We start from the raw sequence: 23,350 nt of genomic DNA, 5'->3' as shown, positions 1-23,350 counted from the left end.
CGCAGCCTCGTATGCCAACAGCTCCCAACAGCTCTTCCCACAACAGCATCCCCCCCTCCCTTCTGGCTGCCTGCTCCGGCCCTCCTGGACTTCCCGAGAACAGCTGCTCTATGCAAAGCCTGCTGCTTGGCACCCACAGGGCCTCAGCCCCCTGGACCCCTGATGGACAACCTCTCGACCCCCAAGCACCCCACAGCCACTTACAAACCATAATCCAAACACCAGACCGACGGTGGCCTTTGCCAACAGCCTCTCACCATGAGCCTATGCTCATGTCCCCAGAGCTCCGAGGGCTGCGGAGCAGGCTCCCGGCTGGACAAGAGACAGAGAGTCCCAAGATTTCAAGGACCTGCACCTGCTCCCACAAGCCGGCACGGGCCAGCAGCCCACCCGAGGCCACTTTCCCGCCTGCAAGCCACGCCACGGTCTTCAGAGGAGAGGCTCAGGAATCACCCTCCTGCTTCCCCGGGGAGGGTCAGCCAGTACGGCCTCGTCCCAGCAAAACGCGTGCCATCCTGCCAGCTGAGCCACAGCCTGTGTGTCGCACCAGCTTGTGACTTCTTCTCTGGATCCTCCTCCACCAGCCAGGGCCAGGGGTGTGGCTCCCGGCCTCTCAACACTGGGGGCCCCTGTCCCTCCTGCCCGTGGCTGGGTTCGGAGCTATCCTCTCCTCCTGGGGCTTCTCTGGGGGGCTCCTAAGTGTCTTCCTGCCTGGAGGCTCCCTCTCTAGACCTCTCGATCCTGCCGACGAATGTGGAAAACTTGGTGGCAATTTGGCAGTATGTAGCAAAAGCCGTAAGATCACCCAAGCTTGTTAAAACCAGTAAATTCCACTTCTAGGACTCTATCCTAAATAAATAATTTTAGATTTAGAAGATGGCGTATGCTGCCAAAAATATTCCATCGCTTCCACTAAATCTTAGAAGAAGGATGAAGCTGCGCTAACACGTTTACTGCGACACCGCACGCTCAACAATGACGGGCAGAGAATCACGAATGTGAGGGGGTTTGTCCATTATTGTACTTAGGAAATCTTTGGGAAATATGGCATCAGATGAGAACACGTCTCTAGGCATTAAAATAAAAGTTATGTGGGGGAAGGGCACTTACTTTCCAAAGCAATTAAGACTGAGGTAGGAGAGGAGACCTGTTTTACTGCCATCTGGAAAACCATGAAAATTAGATGTTAAGAGAAAACAAACAGTGGTTTCCAATATGGGCCCAACAGAAGTTGTAAGGGCAGGTGTTCTAAACTACACACAGACCCCTGCAAACAGACTGACTTCCCGCATGGACAGCTCCCATAGCATGCTCCTAAGAGACGACACAGAGTTCTCTGGTACTGAAGATCAGGGACTCCTCTCGGTAGGGGTTAGGTTGCTATGAATAGACAACACTCTCGATCTTTGCAATATCCTGTTAATTAAGTAAAAGTAAGCTGGCTGCAGAGCTGCAGATACAACACAATGTTGAATGCTATAAAAAATTTATATGCAGAAAATATTCTAAAAGGAACCATAGGCAAGGCTCTATAATCAAGAGAAGGAGGAAGGAAAAAAAGAACTAAGAATCCTGCCTTTTGGCTCCCTGGGTAGCACCATGGTGGTTGGGAAGAACCAGTGCCTTAAGCAGCAAAAAGGGAGCGAAGAAAGCAGCAGATTCATTTCCCAAGACAGACTGGTGTGAGGAGAGCACGAGCTACGCTCAATGTAAGAAACACTGGAAAACACTAGTCTCGGGGACTCAGGAAACAAACTCACATCCGATTCCCTAAGGGCTGCGTTTCTGAAGGAAGCCTTGCTCATCTGCAGAATGCTGAAGGTGCACTTAGAAAATTCAGGCTAATTACTGAGGAAATTCAAGACAAAAACTGCCTGGTTTTCATGGCATGCGTCTTACCCAAGACAAAATGTGCCCCATGGTCAAAAAACATGGCAGATCATGATCAAAGCGCATGCCCAACTCAAGACTACCAATGGTTATTTACTTTGTCTATTTTGTATTGGTTTTGCTAAAAAAAGGCAACAATCAGATTCAGAAGTCCTCTTATGCTCATCACCAACAAGTCTGCTAAATTTGGAAAACGATGATAGAAATCACAGCCCCAAGATCTGCAAAGGACTTGAAAGAAGTGGTCAATACATTGATTCCAGAAAGCATCAAAAGACACAGAAAAGGCCTGTCAGTCCATTTATCCATTCCATGAATGTCTCGGTTAGAAAGTAAAAATGCTGAAAAAGTCCCAACTTTGAATTAGGAAAACTCATGGCAATTCGTGGTGAAGGCAGTAATTCTGGAAAAGCTACAGGGGTTGAGACCAGTGATCAAGTTGAATGAGCCAATGGATATGAGCCACCAATCCAAGAATCTGTTTAAAATTCACACATGTAATGGTGACAAAAAAATCTTATTTGTGATCTTTAGCTTCTGATCCTGCTTTTCACAGGCCGCCATGGACAAGCAAACCAGACAGATTCCAAAAACTGGTGGGCTAACACTGCCAGTCTTCCCTTATCTTTAACGATCTTATTTTTTTCCATCAACATATCACCTAGTTCCATTTTTCACCATGGTTAGACGGCAAACAGTTATTTCAGAGATGACCGGACACCAAAATAACTTAGCCTGTGCTGGGGTGGTAGGTCTACAGATGTTTTTCTTTTTTTATCTCCTTTTTTCCAACATTTTCCAGATTAAAGAGTACATACTGCTTTTGAGACCAAAAAAGGTAAAAGTTATTTACAAGAGACTATGGACACTGGCTTCTCAGTGTCTGCGGGGTATTTCAGTCAGCAGGCCAAGGCACCTTCTCCAGCCTCACCCCCTTCTGCGTTCTTCACCACAATCTAAAATCCAAATGCAAAGGTCACTCCATTCCCACACCAGACTTGGGTCTGAACACCCACCCCCACCTCATCTCTGAGGGGCTGCAAAGCTCTATGTCTATGAAGCTTTCCCCAGCTTGCTCTGACTTTCCGCACACAACTCCTCTGCCCTCCCCACTCTCTGCCAGAGCCACCCAGGACTGCAATCACTCACTGAAGATGTAAATTATTCAGCCCTAGGCACAACTACAGCAATAACCAAATGAACGAATCCAGAGAAAGAGACATCGAACAGAGACAATGTTTTCATACAAGTCCAATCCATTTGCTAACACACCACCATAATAACCTTACAAAGAAAGCAGGGGGTAGGGGGTAATTAACATTCTTCAGCCAAGACCCTGCTCAGACATGGAAAGCAAACCCTTCTTTGTGGGAGAGCAGTTATCTCCCTTGGCACCATCTCCAAAATCTCAAGACTTCTTAAAATAAACCAAGCTAGCCTACTTCACCTTAAAAATAACAGTAATAATGAAGGCTTGAGACAGACGGACAATCATGATCTAGTAATGCTGTATTTAGATGAAGAACTGAGACCAATGGAAGATGTCCCGTATGTGCAAACATGCTCAGGACACCTAAGGAGTCTGGACAAATGACAAGGGGTCAGAGATACTGCTTCAACAGGCGTTCATGTCGACAACGTACATAAAACTAAGGTTTACATGCCCTTTGGTTCAGTAAAGATGATGCTAGTGAAGCAGGGGCATTCTAGCCTTATCCTAACCTGACCTTCCTTTGAAAATCAGGGAGCGTCCAAAAATGAGAATGATGGGAGCAAGGGTTCCGAACAACAGTAACAGAATCCTGCCACCATGGGGCTGTGAGTTCAACAGAAAGCAAAGACTAACGGGAAATATGTCTAGACAGACACCTAAGGCAAAGAATGGAAAGGGTAACTGGAAAGAAGCCAAATATGTTTGTGTACCAGGAGACCACCCATGGCCGTCCAAGAGCCTCCACCGCCTCCCAGGCAAGCCTCTGAGAAGGGAGGCAGTCCCTAGAAAAATATCCACAAAGCAAATGCAGAAAAAGACCCTTTGTGAAAAAAAGCTGCTAGTCCAGAGCCACACCTAATGGGAGCGAACTAATGTCACATTACCCCCAAGGTCCCAGACTCAGACATAGACATCAGCCTTATCTGCACTTTCCACACCTCCTGGGTCAACAAATCTGGGAAGCAAACTTCACATCAACATCATTTTTGCACGTGATTTCCAGGTCAGAGGTGTTGGGTATGACTCGGGAAAATGAAAAGATTTAGCCTTCGATATAGGCCAGACGAAGAGGTAAAGTTAAAGGGTAGAGAGAAGAGTGGCGTAGCTTTTCATGCTCCCCAACCAAGTGCGTGCCCCCGGAGCTGGAGACAGCATCTTTAAATACACACAAGAACCTGAAACACCCACAGATGAGATCTGAGTGTTCTGATCTTGGCAAGAACTCCGGGAAAAAGGTGGCCAAGCCTTATAATACAGGAAAATCTCTACCGCTAGAGGCCCCATCTTGGGCAAAAGTCCAGAGTGGCCCCAAAGGAGGAAGACAGGCAGCAAGGGCAAGGTCGAGTGAGCTGTCGCGTGAGCCGTGGTGGGCGTTTCATCATGGAAAGAGAAGGTGTGAGTCCAGATTCACAAGCCCCGTGGTTGAGGAGCTCATTTCCCGGGAAGAGAAGGTACACTGGCACAGTATGATCAGAGGAGTTCAGAAATGCGGATTCTAGCGCCTACCGAACTCTAGATGGACGAACTCGGATAAATGGGCCTCAGCCTCAAATAAAGAGAAAGGACTAAACACAGAAGTTCCTGCCGAGTCCCAAACTGACAGCTCCCCAATGGCCGAACTGGCTGCTGAGATTCCCCTGGAGCAAACCCTCACACAGGGCCACACGCCAATGAGCAACAAGTGTAGTGAACACTGCGCAGCTGTCACACCGGGGACGGAAGACCCAACAGTCACCTTCAGGCCATGGCTGCCAAGGCCACAGGGGGACTATGACAGTCACGGCCACCACGACAACTCAAAAGTGAGATAGCCAGGTCCGTCTCTGCCAGGCTAGCACCAGGCACACCTGCGGCCCCACCAGGTACCCCACCGGTACCACCCCGTCCTTTCAACAGCCGACAGCTACAATGGAACCCTGAGGGCTGGAGGAAAGGTTGCTCTATGCTCTGCGTGCCGTGTTCAACAAGCTGGGAAGTCAACTGTCTATTTAGAAGATTCCCATTTAAAAAGAGGAAACAACGCTGGCATGTAAACGTATGGGAGTTAAACACGGGTTTGCCTAGAAATTGTCGATTCAGAGAAGCCGGTTCTCTGTGGCCTTGCGAGTACTCTGCGTACAGTGTGAGAGTGGGCAGCCGGGGGGAGAGGGCAGTTAAATCAGGGATTCCTGAGGCAAGAGCCGTAGGTTGTTTAGTCTATACTAAAGAAGTTTACAAAAGCTGAAGGGGACACCTGAGTGGCTCACTTGGTTGGGTGTTTTCGGCTCAAGTCATGATCCCAGGGTTTCGAGATCAAGCCCCACAGGGGGCTCCTCACTCAGCGGGGAGTCTGCTTAGGATTCTCTCTCCTTCTCCCCACCTCTAGGCGCTCTCTCTCTCTTTAAATAAATATATCTTTTTTCAAAAAAAGAAAAGAAAAGAAAGAAATGAAAAGAAAAAAAGAAAAGAAAGTTGAAGGTACCAGGAAAAACTGGAGAGTACCATGTATGACAGGTAAAAAACACAGAAAAGGGGAATCACGGTTTGCGTCATGTTAGGAAGGAGCCTCTGGGAATAAGGATCCTAACGCAGAATTGAAAATAACGAGAGGAAAAATCTGTAGCAATCACTAAAGGCATATTCTTTCCAGATTCTGGGTTTCTATTTTCGTGGACTCTCCATTGCTTCTGCGGGGCCTCTTTCTCTGCCTGTCCCCGGAACACCGCTCCGAGGTCTGCCCGGGGGCCCCCCCGCATGCTCCACTCTGCGGCCCCACACGCCCCCGTGCTTCCACCTGGACGTGTCACCAGGCCCGAGGCCGCTCCGGCCACCCTCGTCCCCTGCTCCTTCTCGGGGCGCCCACCGCCACCGAGCACCGGTGCTGAAGCTGGAAACCTCGGCAACTGCGGGCCGGGTGAGTGGAGGACACTGAACGACGGAGAGGGAGAGGACACCTGCTCTCCGACCAAGGTCTGAGAGAACCACCTTTAGGTCTCACTTCAAGGACCTCGCTTCGCTCCGCTGGGAAAGGCTGCAAGGTCGAAGCGAAGGGGACAACTGTCCGGAGTCGGCCACCGTGAAGAGCCGGGCCTTACCTTTGAGTCGTAGGCGGACTGTTTGATGACCTCAGGCGCCATCCAGAACGGGGTGCCCACGAAGGTATTCCTTTTGATCTGCGTGTCCGTCAGCTGGCCCGCCACCCCGAAATCGGCCAGCTTCACCTCCCCATGCTCCGAGAGCAGGACGTTGGCAGCTGCAGAGTGAAAGCCGAGACGCCCCGACATTACCTGCGGGGCGGCTCCACCCGCTGTGGCTTCGGGGGCCCGTGGTTCTGTCCCAGGGGATCGCGGGCTCGCCGAGGGCAGGCAGCCCTGCTGCGTTGTGGGGAGATGCCCCCCCGGAGCCACCCAGCCCAGGCGTGAGGAAGGCAGTCTCCCCACACATGCAGGATAACCTCCCTCGGGCAGAGGAGCATGAGCTCAGCTCCACAGCACCTTCCCACCCGCCCGGGGGGCGCTTCCGAGGAGAACAAGCAAGACGCCTCCTTACCTTTAATATCTCTATGAATTTTCTTCTCGGAATGCAAATAATCAAGTCCTTTCAGGATTTCTCTTAAGATGGTAGCAATCTGAGTTTCATCTAAAGGGCCAGGTTCTAACTAATAAGAAAAGAACAATTAAAGTTACTTAAATGATCATCTTGGTTTTTTTAAAAAAAGACTATTTATTTGAGAGAGTGAGTGTGTGCAAGAGAGAGCGTGAGCTGTGGGGAGAGGGAGGAGCAGGCTCCCCGACGAGCAGGGGGCCCGATGCGGGGCTTGATCCCAAGACCCTGGGATCGTGACCTGAGCCGAAGGCAGGCGCTTCACTGACCGAGCCACCCAGGAGCCCCTCAAACGATCATCTTAGAAATAGTCTGAGATGGCAGAACCGAGGCCCGAGTTACACAGACAAGATTAAAATCTAAAAACCTCTTCAGCTGGAAACAGACATTTTGCCTAAACAATGAAAACATACTGAAAGGACCCACTATCCTCACCCCCGCAACAAGAGAGTGAAAAAAGCCATGGAGGAAAAGACTGCTGAACAGAAGTCAGGCTGCGGGCTGACTGCCTTCTGAGGCCACCCCTGCCCCAGGACTTTCCAAATCTCAAGTTTGAAAACCTGAGGGAAGAGAGCAGACAGGGGCTCAATGCCTTGTGATGGGGGGGGGTTTTGTGACGTAAGGAAAATAATAGTTATTATATTACTCCAAATATTATATTACCTCAGACTAGCCTCTGAAAACCTTTATTGTGAGAAACTCAAAAGAATTGATACTGATGCCTTCAGGTCATAATCGTACGAAGATGTAAGAAAGAAATGTCACGTGCATACGTCCCCCCTTTAAAAGGGGAAAATAAGGTCCAGAGCTCAGGTCAGACTGGGTTGAGAGCCCATCACCACCACACGGCAGGGAATTCAACCACAGCTAATAATTACACGAATCAGCAAAACCACCCCACATTCCCTGAAAGACTAATAAGGCAGCCATCAGAGAGCAGCCAGAATTCTCATAATTTACCATAGGATAATCCTTGTGTTGTTCTATTTTTAGCTCTCCGAGTGAACGCCCTCATCACCCAAATTCTCACACTTCTGTCAAAGGAAGCCACCGCCCTATGACATTCGGAGTGACTTTTTTTTAAAGATTTATTTATTTTAGAGAGAGAAAGAGAGCAAACGAGCATGAGCGGGAGGGGCAGAGGGAGAGAGACTCGGAAGCAGACTCGGCCCGGAGCCTGACGCAGGGCTCCAACCCACGACCCTGTGATCACGACCCGAGCTGAAGCTGAGAGTCGGACACTCGAGTGACCGCACCACTGGGGCGCCCTCCCTGTGTAACTTTCTAAGACGGAGGAGCTTTACAGCCTGACCTGTGAATACGGAGAACCCACAGCTGCTGGGGGAGGGAGGTGACAGGCAAAGCGGGTGGAGGGGAGTGGGAGGCACAGACCAGGACCCTGGGATCATGACCTGAGCTGAAGGCAGAGGCTTAACCCACTGAGCCACCCAGGCGGGGGGTTGCTTTAAAGGGAATGAAATTAAGATGCTCTTCCCACATGAGCATTCGACTGACACACAGACGCTGTCCTGGACAGACAAGCTGACTTGTGCATCTCAGGGCCTCGCCAGGAGGATGGCGACAGAACGGCTGTTTCCCAGGCCTGGGGCGGGGATCAGAGAGGCTCCCCTGGTCTCTTGGTGACAGCCGGACTCCTGCCTGGCACCCCCTTCTGATTCATCTGGGGCTCACAGGCCCAGCTCAGTCTTCCAGAACAGGGTCCAGGTGTGCTAGAGGGGAGGTGGGGGTGTGCAGGGCTCTTTCTCAAAGCCGGCCACTTCTCCTAAACCGCTGACCCCAGAGTCTCCGGGACTCTGGCATCAGGCAGCAGTGCCCTGTGACCAGGCCGATCCCCTGGCCGTCTCCCGTGCAGGATACAGGGCCAGACAACGTGGGGGGCACACTGGTTCTACGAGACATGATGGGCTCAGAGGAGGTCACACCCTTGGGCCAACTAGCCTACCAAGAAGGACCCAGTTTCTAATTCAGATACTGTCCAAGGGCGCCTGGGTGGCTTAGTCGGTGAAGCACCTGTCTTCGGCTCAGGTCCTGATCTCGGATTGAGCCCCATGTCGGGCTCCCTGCTCAGTGCAGAGTCGGCTTCTCCTTCGCCTCGGCCCCTCCCCCTGCTCGTGCTCTCGCTTGCTCTCTCCCCGCCTAAAATGAATAAATAAAAAACCTTAGGGGCACCTGGGTGGCTCGGAGGGTTAAAGCCTCTGCCTTCAGCCTAGGTCATGATCTCAGGGTCCTGGGGTCAAGCCCCCCAACGGGTACTCAGCTCAGCAGGGAGCCTGCTTCCTCCTCTCTCTGCCTGCCTCTCTGCCTACTTGTGATCTCTGTCAAATAAATAAATCTTTAAAAAAAAAATCTTTAAAAAAAAAAAAGGTACCATCCAAAGATTACCTCAGATGAAGGCGACATGTTGCACACTTTATTCCACAGAACCTAATTTTCCCCCAAATTATATGACCAAGAGTCTTATTTTCAAGAAACATACATTAAACTATTGTTCCAAAGAGCACAACCTGAAGACCCTGCCTTTCCGTCTCCCCCACAGCTATTTCTGCGTGTTCACAGGACGAAGACATTTCACTACTCAGAAAGGGAACAGGCACTTTTCTCATAACCGGGGAGAGTCGGGGGAGGGCAAGGCTGCACGTGAGCGTGGGCGTGCGTGCGCATGTGCAGGTGTGTGTGCATGCGTATGCATGTGCGTGCATGCATGCGCTTGTGCACTGCGAGTGTGGGTGCGTGTGCGCGTGCTACACATGCGCGGGTGTGCACGAGCACGCTCGTATTCACACCGGGACGCAGAAGGACAATCCAGTCGTCCCAAATCCTATTACGGAGCACAGGTTGCATTTCCTCCTCCGGCAGGGTACCCAGACCATGAGGGACGTCTGACTAGACTTGGATTTAACCACCCCCTCCCTTCTGCTATCAAGTCTCCGGAAAGGAACAGCAAGGCCGCCTGCGGCCACCACCAAGGGGAAAAAAGAGGAGCGGGGAAACTAACTAAAACCCCTTCCCTGGATCAGTAAGTGCTGGCTCTCCAATTAATAGACACATAGTTACGCCCTCTTAAACGTGACCTAAACACCACCCACGGGTGATTTACATGCCATGGGAAGGTGGGAGATCCTCCGTGCTGTTGAAGTCACTGCAGAAGGTCTGCAGTTGTTCTGGACCCAGACTTCTCCGCAGGTGGGGAAGCCCGGGGTGAGCTAAGTTTGCGGAGCGATACGTTAACCTCTTCCACCGCTAACATTTCTAAGCAATATCAACGTGCCGGTCTCTACCATGAAGAGGAATGTGGGCTTTTCAAATAATTTTTATAAAAGAAAGACTCCCGGGTGCCTGGGTGGCTCAGCGGGTTAAAGCCTCTGCCTTCGGCTCAGGTCATGATCCCAGGGTCCTGGGATCGAGCCCCACATCGGGCTCTCTGCTCAGCGGGGAGCCTGCTTCCCTTCCTCTGTGCCTGCCTCTCTGCCTACTTGTGATCTCTGTCTGTCAAATAAATAAAATCTTTAAAAAAAAAAGAAAAAGAAAGAAAGACTCCCAGGAAAAACACTGAGATTGCATCTCACTTCTGGGTGACTTCGAACTCCCTCTCCCCCGAGTCTGCTCTGCCCTCCTTCCTCGGCAACGTGGACCCTCAGCCAGGCACACAACTGGAGGCCACCCGGGCCAGGGTCCGAGGCAGCAGGCTTCGCCGTGTGACTAAGTCTCACTCATGGAATATGCATAGAAGTGACGGCCCCTTGCTGGTCTTGGCCTTGAGAACACTGGAAGCAAGAGAGGACAGTGACGGAAGACCACGGGAAACCACAGGTTACAGATGGCAGAGCCACCGTCCAGAGCAGGGCCCTGACGACCACGTGGACTGGAGCCCAGTGACCCCCGCCCCTGGAAGCGAGACAAACAGAGTGGACCCTCGAACAATGTCAGGGTTAGACAGCTGAAAATCTGCAGACAACTTCTGATTCCACAAAAGCTTAACTACTAACAGGCTATTGTCCACTAGAAGCCTTATAGATAACATAAATGGTCTCTTAACATTCGTTTTGTATGTTACGTGTAGTCCATAGTATATTACAGAAGAAAATGGTATTAAGAAAATCATAAAAAAGAGAAAATACATTTACAGCACTGTCCCGTACAGGGGAAATCTGCACGCAAGTGGACCCGGGCAGTGGAGACCCGTGTTGTTCCAGGGTCAACCAGCCCTCTCTCCTATTGGAGACACCGTTTGGGGGCTACTGCAGTAACCGCTTAGCCTAACATTAATGAACAGGCCATCTCATTGCTTTAAATTGTGTTGCATGTTCATTTTTAAGTCTGCCAACCATCTCTTGCCTGATCGAGTGACCACTTCACGGCGCAGGGGTTCTTCTAAACTAGACTCCAAGGCCAGCCCTGACAGTCTCCTGCAGAGACTGAGCTGTCACTACCCATCTCCCGGACTCCGGCCGTCTGCTGCGGACGCTGCCTGCGAGCGGCCCCATCCACCCCAGCTGGCTTCCTTCTCCCTGCGGCACTTTCCGACATACAGTTTGACTCTCTTCTCTCAGCAGAATACGGCTCCGTGCCAGGGGGACTTCCTTCTGCCTCGTTCACTGCCGAAACTTCCCGCGGCTGGAACAGTGCCCGACGTGTAGCAGGCACACAACAAGCATTTTCTGAATGAAAAATGAATTCACCTGAAACCTATCACATTTCAAGTCATGAAGTCTTCAACCGCACAATACCTATTATATTTGTAAGTCAGGGCACGCCAGAAGCGGACAAAACTTGAGAAATTATTTACACACGTCGTTTTCAAACCAGAACCCAGCGTTTCCTCACAGTGCCTTCTAGGGCTTCGATGGGGAACCAAGGAGCATTTTATTTCAATTTGTTCATTACCTTTCAAATTAAAAAAAACAATCAACAGATCGAGCACACTCATATGTGTGCATTCAAAATAAAATATATGCTTATTTTACTCAAACACTCCTGGCTTCTAACAACTCAGCTATATATTGGGGGCACCTGACTGGCTCCGTCCGAAGAGCGCACAGCTCCTGATCTTGGCATCATGGGTTCAAGCCCCACGCTGGGTGCAGACATTACTAAACAAAACAACAAAATGAAACAAAACAAAAAACCTAAACTGTGTCTGAAACTATTCTTCATGCCAGATCCCATCTTTTGCTGCTCAAGTAACGGGTTAAGGGTATCGGCTGCATTTTCTTAAAGTCAGGAAGGAGGCAATTCCAGAACAGAGGAAGAGCGGCTCCCAGGGACGCACCCTCCAACAGCATCAGTGTATCTGCCCCACAGAGAGAGGCCCCCGATGCGCCCAGACAACAGGACTGGGAAGTTCAAGGGCACGACAGCCCCTCAGTGCCCCCACAAAAAGCAGACCTGTGTGAATTCCACAGTGGAATTTATGAAGCCTTCTGGTAGTGTCCTTCGACTTGTGTTATCTGTGGGGCCCGTGATTTACCTAGAGGCCAAGCAGCAGACCAGGACCCTCAACCCGTCTTCAGCCCGCGGTGAAGTCGCTCTCCTCAGGCCGCTTCCAGATGTAATAAACGGCAGCCGGGGATCGGGTCTGCCGCTCTCCTGCGCTCCGAGAGCTGACACCGCTGCTGCCTCCGAGGGCTCGGGGGCAGGGGTCCGGAGAAGCACGCCCATACCCAGACAGTTCCCTACCTACGACCCAAACACCCCACTTCCCACTGGGGAACATCCAGGCAATTCTACCTCTGTCTCCCATCCCATCGTGGAGCCGGCCTCCCTGTGGAACCTCAATTCCAGAATGACCAGCAAGCCCCCCTAAAGTAACTACCAGACATGGTCAAATGGCAATGTCAGCTAAAGGAGGGCGGCCATTGTCCTGTCCCAGGCTCAGTGTCATTAAGGTTTAAGGCAAGGAATTCAACTACCATCTAAGAGCCTTAAGTAAAAAGACCCGATAACCACAATGCAGAGCGAAAAAGCAAAAAACCAAATCTGCACACGCTACTTCAACACCCGTACGGACAAGAATGGGGAGGGGCTGCCGAGACAGCCATCCACCTCTGACCAGTCGGAAGCCTTAGACCAGGTTTCATTCTGCTAGGGACTGAATTGTTGTGCCCACCCTCACCACTGAAAATTCAAATGTTGAAAACCCACCACCCAATCTGAGGGTTTTAGGAGGCGGAGCCCCCCAGTGGTGATGAGATCACGTGTGTGGAGTCCCCAGGGACAGGGTTAGTGCCCTTCTCAAGGACAGTCGGGGAGCTGCTCTGGGGCTCTCTGCTCTGCCTCATGCCAAGATACAAGACACCACCCTCAAGCCAGGAAGCAGTCCTCACAAGACACCAATCTGCCTTGAGCTTGGACTTCCCAGCCTCCAGTGGGAACTGTGAGAAACCCATGTTTGTTGTCTGAGTCCCCAGTCCACGGTAATCTGTCATGGCCGCCCAAGCTGACTATGTCGGCTGCTGAGTGCATGAAGAGATGAATCTAGAAAGCCAAAGATGAAGAAAGAGCCAGGGAGAGCTACATGCTCTGAGGGATGGCATGGCCCTCTCCCCGACCAAGGCACATGTGGTCGCCTTTCCTCCACAGACCCTGACACGTGAGGCTCCTCCAAAGCCACACAGAGACATATTAGCAGTATGCCTCTTACCAGAGAGAAATTTAATAAAAGCAAGGTTAATTTTTCAGGAAAAAGTCCCAGAATCCATATATTCAGCTACATGGTATCCAATATTATATGCAATAATATTCTCATTCTTAAAATCTTTCATAAACAAGTAACAGACCCTCTCAAAATAATCCTAATATAGTTTTCAACGTTCAAAAAGTAAATCTTGTCTTCTATTATGAATGCGTCATCTTTGCAGGCTGGGGACCAGCCAACAGCAAGGGGATATGAGAAAGATAAAACGAAGTCAGAGGGACGGATGAACAATGTGGGGCCGGGGAAGGCCCCACGCTCTGCAGCCGGGCACAACGAGGTCCTAAGTCCAGTTTTACTTGCTAGCTGGGACACCCAACCTCTCAGCCTCTCCACTGGCTCGTCAATTAAAACGAGATGACGCAGGATGTCCAAAAAGAGGAGGCCTGGCTCTCGTCAATGAGGCCGTCAATGTGGACGGTGGAGAGCTGTCTGCTAGGACGGACACCAAACAAGATTTTTTCTTTTTTTTAAAGTGGAGAGTTCTACGACTCCTTCCAATTGTAATGTCTACAATTTCACAGACTTCAAAGCTCCAAAGGCAGTTGCCACTAAATAAATTACTGTGGCATTAAGAATGAATAAACCAGGGCAGTGAAGCTAGAGCTGCTTCTCTGAACGTCTCTGTGTGGAGGACAGAGTCCCGGCAAACCATCTCCCCCGTGCCACAAAGGCGGTGCCCTCAAGGGAACAGTAAATCTAATTACCCCAAATGAGATTATCTTCTACATTCCTGTAGCAGTTCCCACAAAGGTAAAAAATGAAAAACTCTCTGTGTCATGTATTTATGGAAAAGATGCAAAGCAAGCCATGAAATTTATGCAGCTCTTCTGCTGCTTTTCTCATTCTTATCATTGATACGGTATTAAATCCTTTCTTGAAATTTCCCCTTGAACACTACTTAGACTGATTGCTTTCATGGTTTATAACATGATAGGCTATTTTAAAATTGGGTATGTGATACTTTTAGAGATACATAAAGTTTTAGAGGTTTACCTCCCCGCCCCCTGCAAAAAACGACTAATTGCTACTTCCACTGTGAGAAAGAAAAAGGGCTTTTCTTTCCTTAGTGGATAAAATCTGTGTAAGACTATAACCATTAAAACACACAGGCTTTCCAGCAACCACTCTGAGAGCAGGGAAAACTGCAGGCCCATCAGCCAGACAACTGTCACCTTTTAAAACAAAAGTGACAGACAAGGCCAGTACTAGAAATGACCACGTGGGCACCCCAAGCCAGCCCTTCCAGGACAGGTGCTGAGTGCCCTGATTCCAGAGCATAACCACCGTGGGGACAAGATGTCAAGTGCTAAACAATTATGGGAGTTTTTAAAACTTGTTCTGCCTCCATGTGTTTCTAAGACAACTGAAGCGATGCTTACGATTCACTGCTCATCTGTAAGCATCTAGCCAGAAGCCAACAACGTTGCCATGTTTCACTGAGAGCAGCAAGGTGCAGCCTGGGGCTCTGAGGTCAACCCCTGGCGAGCTTCCGCTGGCTCACACACAGACTGGCAAGAAGGTCCGGGGCCAGCCAGGGGACAAAACCACGGGGATGGGGCCAGCTCCGCTGTCAACGCACTGCCAGCACCAGCAAGGCCACCGCACGTGCGACTGAGAAACAGGAGTGTGCACCCCCCACCCAGGCTTGCCCCCGGCTCCCATGGGTGACATCGCTCTGCCACGGTCACAGGCTGCCGGCCTGCTGGACTTCTGAAATCAGGTATGTTTTAAACCCTGGTTCTAATTAGTTATAAATGAAAATGTTACAGGCGCATTTCGGAAGCTAAGCTATACTATCTGAAGTACAAAACAGTAACGGGATCTCCGCTCCACAGAAGTTAAAAGCAGTTTTGGAAGACAAGCTAACAATGGTTCCCAAGGAAGGCAATGATAGGATCCTTCACGGCTTCTACGAACAAATTCACTGGCTTCCCAGGAAACAGCAGAACTGGTTTCAAAAGTAGAACTAGGGGCTCCCTGGGGGCTCAGTGGGTTGAGCACCCAACTCTTGGTTTTGGCTCAGATCACAATCACAGGGTCGTGATATCCAGCACCCCCCTAACCCCCCCAGCCCCCCCCAACTCAGCAGGGAGTCTGCTTGGGATTCTTCTCCTCTGCCCCTCCCCCCACCCATGGACGTTTTCTCTCTCAAATAAATCAATCTTTTAAAAAGGGAAAATTTGGGGCGCCTGGGTGGCTCAGTGTGTTAAGCCTCTGCCTTCGGCCCAGGTCATGATCCCAGAGTCCTGGGATCGAGCCCCGCGTCGGGCTCTCTGCTCAGCAGGGAGCCTGCTTCCCTTCCTCTCTCTCTGCCTGCCTCTCTGCCTACTTGTGATCTCTGTCTGTCAAATAAATAAATAAAATCTTAAAAAAAAAAATTTAAAAAGAGGAAACTATAATCTCTAGTAATATTATTAGAAATGAAATTATAAGGGAAAGTCTGGTCCCCTTTCCGTGCAACTGAAGAGGGAAACACAAGTGGATAAAAACAGAATTACCTTTACAACCAAGATTTACGGAGAAGAGCTCTGATGCGTATTCAGGCATGGGGCGGGGGGGTACTTACTAGATCTAGCGCGGAGCCTCCACCAAGGTATTCCATTATTATCCATAACTTAGTGTCCTACAGAAACAAAAAGAGGGTAATTATTTTTAATAAACCAAACCAGAAAAAATTTTAAATAATGTCGGGGGTGGTGGTGGTGTTTCACTGTTCTTTTGGAACTGGAAATTTCCAAACACGTGACAGCAAGAAAAGCGTGTGCAAATGAGTCCCGTGCAGGAACGGCCTCAAGACACGGTGGGCGACCAAGGCTTGTCCCTGCCTGCATCAGGAGCTCGGAGGCAACATGTTCTGGACCTGCTGAGCAAGAAATCTCTGAAGAGGGGACGGACAAGCTCAGTCCGTGATCCTCGGCAACAGCAGGGTTTGGGAACCAGTCCCCAAGGTCCGTCACAGGGCCGGCGTTGGTCACACACGTTCCCCCACATGTCAACCAGGAGGCGCCCAGAGTGCCCAGCCCCGGGGCCCAGCCACTGCCCTTTATCGCCTGCAGCTCTGGGCTGTGCAGGGGCGGCCCTCACGCCCTGTGAGCTGAGGGAACGGGATGCTCCCGAGGGGGGACAGCAGCACAGCCTCTCATCCACCAGTTTCCCACAGCCTGAAAGCTACCGGAGTTTTCAGGGAGCTTTCCAGAACAGCAGGCCCCAAACCAAGTCTTGAGTTTGTGTGCTCGCCAGTGTCCACTTGGTGTCTTTTCCCTCCGTGTTTCCTAAAACCACTCAGCCCCCGTGACTTCCAGGGTTCTGTTTTTAAACACAAATCCCAAAGCAATGCTCCCCTGAAAGCCAAGAAGCACGCCACAGTGCACAGGGAGCACCCGTGGGGCAGTCAGAAGCCTGTGGGCTCAGGGACCAGCCAGACCAGGGTTCGGATCCTGACCCTCCTGACAGCCGGAGGGATTCAGGTAGTTGTTTCCTCTCTGAGCATCTGATCTAATCTATTGCCTGACCCACAGCAAGCAGGCAAGGTCGACAACTAGTGACATGGACCCTCGTCACAGCACTGGTGGTGAGTAACCCGTGAGTGGTGCTGGGGCTGGAGGACCCGGCACACACCAGGCACGGGGAGAGGGGTTTGGTCCCTGGTCTGGGCAGTAAACGCATGGGCGGATGTGAAGCAGCAGCTTCTTACTGACTCAGTCCTGTGTGGAAGCTGTAGTGGACGTCCAGCGAGCTCTGGGTCCCTTCAGGGTGGAAGCAAGCCCTCCCTCTTCAGAGTATCCCCAGGGGCCCTCCACACTCCTGGCTCCAACAGGGCGGACTCTGACCGCCTGCTCTTCTGGAACCCTGGGACAGTTTCTCTGGCCTTTTCGCCCCCCGAGGAAGGCCGGGGGAAAAACCCTCCCCTGCCTCCCTCCCCAACATCCCGTGCGAACTTTCACTTTAGCAACTCCTGGTCGGATTTTAGATTCACGAGTCCGTGTTTCCTACCAACAGCAAACTACGCGCCTGGGGACAGTGGGCGTGGTCAAGCTCAGGGCGTGTCAGTTACCGCACGCTGTCGTCAAGGAAGGGAGAACTGTGCCGGCCACACGCTTCGGAGAGGCAACGATACCCGCACCACATTTGTAAAATACCTTCCTTGTAAAATTTCAACTAAATTCTGACATCTGGAGTCGATTCTAAGATATTCTAGACAGTCCAAGTTTTACTGCATATAGAGCATTTTCTCAAGCTTTTAAATGCCCTTGATGTCTAGTACGACAAAGACCATTTCAGCAGAGACTGGACGGGGGGCACAGAAGCCTGACATGATGTGTTTGGGATCTACCTTCCCCACACAAACATTTTACCACCACGACCACCCCTCCACCCCCGCCATAACTACCCAGTCACAGGCACCTGCTGGAAACAGGGGGTTCTGATTCTGAGAGAACTTCCCACCAAAAAGACTATTCTCTGGCCTTCCTTCCATTTTGTAACTGAGCCTAATGCCAGGCAGACACAGCCCCTGCTCCTCGAGAAATGTTTGTGTTATTCCTAGGCATTCCAAAAAGCATCTCATCTGACAGAAATAAATTACCCCAAGGAACAACCAATACCATTTTGGAGAACACGGGAACTCTACATTCTCCTGCCATGAAAACCTTGGAACTCGACATCTCTACTCCCAAGCCCGCTGTGAGGGCGCTGTCTGACCCAGCTCCCAACCCTCTGCTCTCATGGCCGTGAAGGTAGACTCAGTGGGTCATCACCCTCTCCGTCACTCCCATCTGCTGCTGGCTGTGACCAGACGTCCTGAGGGGGTCACCGCACTGCTTCCCACACCGCACCTGCCCACCCGTTTCCGAGCACTAGGCTCCTCTCTCCCAAATCCCTGAGGGGTTAGCCCCGCAGGGAACTACCCACCAAGGAAACAAAAATAACTCTTTCGGGCTCCTGGGTGGCTCAGTGGGCTGGGCCGCTGCCTTCGGCTCAGGTCATGATCTCAGGGTCCTGGGATCGGGTCCCGCATTGGGCTCTCTGCTCAGCAGGGAGTCTGCTTCCTCCTCTCTCTCTCTTTCTGCCTGCCTCTCTGCCTACTTGTGATTTCTGTCTGTCAAATAAATGGGTAAAATCTTAAATAAATAAATAAATAAATAGATAGATAGATAAATAGATAAATAAATAAAAAATAGCTCTTTCAACACACTACTTTTCTCCTTCCAGGGAGCCGCACCAGGTGCTAAAGTGACCCGGTTCCCCAAGCTGTCCTAATACCTCGGGGGCACGTAAGCCACAGCGGAACAGGCAGCAAACCAAGTGCCCCCACCTCTCATTGTAAAGGCTTCACCTCCTGGAGGGGAGGGAATGAAAGACCAGCCCTACGTCCGCTGTATCCAGGTCTTTCCTGGTGGCACATCTGCTGGCGTCTGAAGGCTGTCCCAACACAAGGGCCACCAGATCCGAGGACCCCTGGGAAACAGCGTTAGGTCATACGGCTTAAATACCATGGCCTGGGGCCTGTAACTAACATGCTCTTCCCCCAGGTCCACTGACACCACTGATCAGGAACAGGTTCTCTGGCTGACCCCCATCGGCCGAACTGGCTTTTCCAGCTCACTGGGTGAGCCGCTCACTTGCATGGGAGGTGGCCCGGGAAGCGGGGTCCGTGACCCCACCGGCCCTGCACTGTGTATGCTCAGTCCCCACTCCCTCGGGCCGAGGGGCCGCAGGGCAGCTTGCCAGGGGCCAGCACCAGGAGGCTGTGATAAGCAGGGGAGGCGCCTGCCTTTTCGCACGGAGCTGGCCTTCGGAAGCCCAAGACAGACCTCGACAACTGTTCCCTGAACTCTATCAAGAGTAGGTGCCAAGAGAGGGTACAGCAGGGACCTGCCGGATCGCAGAGTTGGAACTTGTCTCTTTGCATATAAGCCCGAATGAGGAGCTGGCTCTGGGGCTGGGGTGATGTGGAGGGAGGGGCCGGGGGAGGGGGGACAAGTACAGGTGAGCCAACAAAGCGAAGCTGTAAGGCAAGGCAGAGGGGACACCAAGGACCTAATGGAGGGAAGGCACGGAGGCGAGGGCGCCCCGGTGCAGAGTGACCAAGTGTGCGACAGAGAGAGGCCAATCTTGCAGCCTGTGCTAAACACTTCAGATTCCCCCTAAAAGTCACTGGAGGGCACCAGAGTAGATGCCCACTTTGGAGTGAGCCCTGGACGTGGGCGGAGAAGGAAGCGGAGAGTAGCTGCAGGCTCGGGCGGAGGCCCGGGCAGACAGAGACGTGGTGCCGGAGAGGCAGATGTGAGGGGGCCTGGGGGTACACAGGGACATCAAGGTCACTTCCAGACTTGCCCTCACTCAGATGAACACGCGGCATCACCATCTACCGACAGGGAGCCCCGGCGAGAGGCGGGGGCGTGACAAGTCTGCGGACAGGTGGATGAAGGAGTCCACAGGTCACTCATGAAGCAAGAATGACTGTCCTTTCTCTTTGAAAACAAAATGAAAACATGCACTCTGGTTTTAAGATAACTGACGGCTCGCACTGAACTGCAGAGTGAATTCCCACCTCTGTCTCAGGGAGGCCGCCCCGACTCGCAGGCACCCACGCGTCCCCTGCTCTCATGCCACCGTCCCCATCCGCGTCCCAGGACGCACCGAGCTCCAAAGCCCGCCAGATCCCGCACAGCTGCTCCTGCCCCGCACGAGTCAAGACTCACAGGGCAACGCCCCCTAGGACACGCACCCCTAGGACATAACCCCCTCCCCTCTCGGGGACATGCAACCCTAGGACATAGCCACCTCCCTCGGGCCACCAGGGGCCACAAACGTCTGTCCCCATCTTCCTCTTGCCTCCGAGAAAGAGGTCTGTCTCATCCTTGTCCAAGAGCAGCGTGCCAGCCGTGCTCCCTGCCCACCCACCCCCTTCCCCCAGTGGCCCCCAGTCCCGCTACTGATGCCATCTCTCGATCTGCCACCTTCCCTTGGAGACTCCTTCTCCACAGCCCCAACCCTCCATACTCAATCATTCTCTCCCTTTCTATAAGCCTATAGAAAGGCTTCCCCCACGGTCCGGATGAGCCCTAAAAGCTCCGGGTTCTGCTTTGCCCTCCCTCTCCTGGCTCAAATTCCCGAACCATAAGCTCAGCTGCTGACTTCTCTTCCCCACCAAAAGGCAAGGGGGCTAGGAATAAACTCTGCCTCCCTCCCAACCTGGACGAGGACACAGATGCTGTGGTTATCATGAAAACCAGGAAGAGCGCGAAGGGACAGATCCTAGGATCTGGGGGAGCATCTCGTGCAGGCACGTAACCTGTGCCCCATCAGGAGCTCACCTGCGGGCTCCATCCCACCTCCCAGGCAGGACACATGTGCAACACAAGACAGACAAGGTCACTTACAAAGGCCATGAGTCAGGATTCCGAGTAAGCTCCACCACCACCGACCCTAAAGCACACGTCCACGAGGGAGTAAATGGACGAGCTGGGGAGAGCGGAGGCCGGGCTCTGGGGCAGGCAGGCAGGCGCTGCCTCTGTGCCCTGCGTCAAGCCTTCTCGTCCTCGGCACCCCTGACATCTGAGGCCGGGGGAGCCTCGGCTGTCTGTCGGGGAGTTGCCCTGTGCATGCGGGATAGTTGAGCAGCGTTCCTGGCCCTCCCCCAACTAGATGTCAGTAACACACCCCCAGTGCTGATCACCGACATGTCTCCAGGCAGCACCATGTCTTCTGGGGGCCAGAACCGCCCCCACCGAAAACCCCTGCACTACATGGCCAAGGTCAATAAGCCTCAGGTGGCACTGGACCACCAGTGCTGAGCGCTCATGCTCTCCTCCACAGCAGAGCCACTACACCCCCTGAAACCTCCAGCAGGAAAGTCATCACTTACGCACTACGAGATGCTAGGCTTAAAAAGATGGTCATAACCTGCTTCTAAACCTCCAAGTTCAACTGACAGTATAATGAGACTGTCATGAACATGGACGCACTTTGCAAAGTTCGAGGTGCCACACACAAACAACATGCTACTAGCTTTATCAACATCGTCACCCATAAGTAACTTAAAATAGCCTGGTAAAACCAAATTACAGCCCAATTAACAAGTTACTAAATAGTATCTTCCTGCATGGGAGTGTCTGAGCAACACGAAATCTGGAACAATGATTCATACACATTCCACGCTGGAATGAAAAAAATAACTACTGCCCTACGAGCCTGAGACAAGAAAGTCCTACAAGGACGGTTTGGCTTGAGGGACACAGCAACCTGGTCTCAGTGACCAAGCGCCGCCTAGACGTGGACTCACGACCCTCATAAAACCTTCCAAATCATGACGTGGGGCGCGCTCAGAAGAATAAATCAGAAAAGCTCTTAAAACATGAATGATTTTAAACAGAATAATTTCATTTTTAAAACACCTCAAAAATGTAAATTATAAGCGACCTCGCGATACAATTTTCTCATAAGTGAAAGAAAATGGTTCCTTTATTTAAAAAATTCACATTTCGAAATTTAAAAGGTACCAAAATGTATACAGTGAGAACCTTCCCTCTCCCCCTGGCCCCAGGGTACCCAGCCTTTGTCCCCAAACTACCAAAACATGTGGTGCAACCTCAAAGAAAATGCTCTCCACAAAACCCACAAACTCCTTCTCCCCTTTATGCAGATGGTAACATTCTGTGCACTTCTCTGTACCTTGCTTCTCCTTGGAACATTCTCTATTTGACTATAAAGAAATTCCTCTTCTTTTTTTAACCATAACTAACCCATGCCACACCGACAACATGGAGTCATTCCCAGTCTTCTGCTATCACGAGCCAAGTGTCAAGGAAGAACCTCACATGTTTTCACTTTGAAGAGTTACGGGAAATCAAGCTTCGAGGTCAAAGGAACCCACATGGATTTTAACAAATAATGACAAATTTCTCTTCAAAGAACCCATCTCGATCCATACCCCACCAGCCACACAGGAGCGCCAATTTCCCCTTTCCTTCGCCAACAGCGTAATGCAACTTTTTCTTGTCATTGTCCTAAGCTGAATTTCGTGCCCCCCCAAAATCATAGGCTGAAGTCCTAACCCCCAGTTCAAGATTTGTATGGCTGACCCTTGAACACCAATGGGTTAGAGATGTTGACACCCCCTTAACCCGTCCCGGAGCCCCAGATCCGCAGAGAACTTGCGAGTCCTCAACAACTTTACTGATGGCCTGCCGCTGACCACAACCTCACCCTTACACTGTCTGGAGAAAAGGGTATTCGGGGAAAAGCACTGACAGAGCTGTAAAAACTCTGCACCCACGAGTGGACCTGTGCAGTTCCAAGGGTCAACACTATGCAGAGACTGGGTCTTTGAAAAGGTAATTAAGTTAAGAATCAAGGCACCAGGGTGGGCCCTGATCCAACGTGGCTGGCATCCTTCTAGGAGATGAGGACACAGGCACACGCCCTGGGACCACGGGAGAAGGGGGGCATCTACGAGCCTCAGAGGGGACCGACCCCACCGATGCCTTGCCCTCTGACTTCCAGCCTCCAGAACTGTGAGGAAATAAACATCTGCTGTTTATGGCACCGGGACTGTGGTACTTTGTTATGGGAGCCCTAGAACATGAAGACAGAATCCACGAGCAGGGGAAAATGTCTCTCAGGACGTTTCCTTCTCTGATCGTAGGCTGAACACCTTCACATACCAAGAGTCGTGACTGCTTTCCTCTCTGTAAACCGTCCTCCATCTACAACCTTTGTCCGTGTCTCTACGGGCTTACAGGGCCTTTTTCAGAGGCAGTAACTTCTTAACGTCTTGGGGAAAATAGCCTCTTCTCCCATGAGCTACAGAAACAGCAGTTTCCTCATTCGGCTTTTGATTCTGCTTCCCGTAACTTCTGCTTGAACAAATTAATCTGATGTCAACGCAACAACAGCGCAGCTTCTAGGCAAACTCTCCCTGAATGATCTGGAAACACTTCCTGAGA

General features: G+C 51.4%; 1 protein-coding gene and 1 pseudogene across 5 annotated transcripts in view; one reads left to right on the top strand and one right to left on the bottom strand.

Annotated features, from left to right (window-relative positions):
- Positions 1 to 23,350, bottom strand: part of STK24 (serine/threonine kinase 24) — a 113,176-nt gene that overhangs the window by 14,598 nt on the left and 75,228 nt on the right. For 4 of the 5 annotated variants that reach the window (XM_032315069.1, XM_032315067.1, XM_032315070.1 and 1 more), the window contains exons 3-5: positions 15,967 to 16,023; positions 6,632 to 6,740; positions 6,178 to 6,335 (exon numbers count right to left, since the gene is read on the bottom strand). In XM_032315069.1, coding sequence (XP_032170960.1) covers positions 6,178 to 6,335; positions 6,632 to 6,740; positions 15,967 to 16,023 — 324 coding nt within the window. The remainder of the gene's footprint in view (positions 1 to 6,177; positions 6,336 to 6,631; positions 6,741 to 15,966; positions 16,024 to 23,350) is intronic. The other variant, XM_032315071.1, reaches the window with a different exon arrangement.
- On the top strand, positions 1,291 to 2,494 carry LOC116574232 (annotated as a pseudogene).

Source organism: Mustela erminea, chromosome 15 (assembly GCF_009829155.1).
Source record: "Mustela erminea isolate mMusErm1 chromosome 15, mMusErm1.Pri, whole genome shotgun sequence".
Classification (NCBI taxonomy): Eukaryota; Metazoa; Chordata; class Mammalia; order Carnivora; family Mustelidae; genus Mustela; species Mustela erminea.
This window is presented reverse-complemented; position numbering and strand designations above follow the sequence as displayed.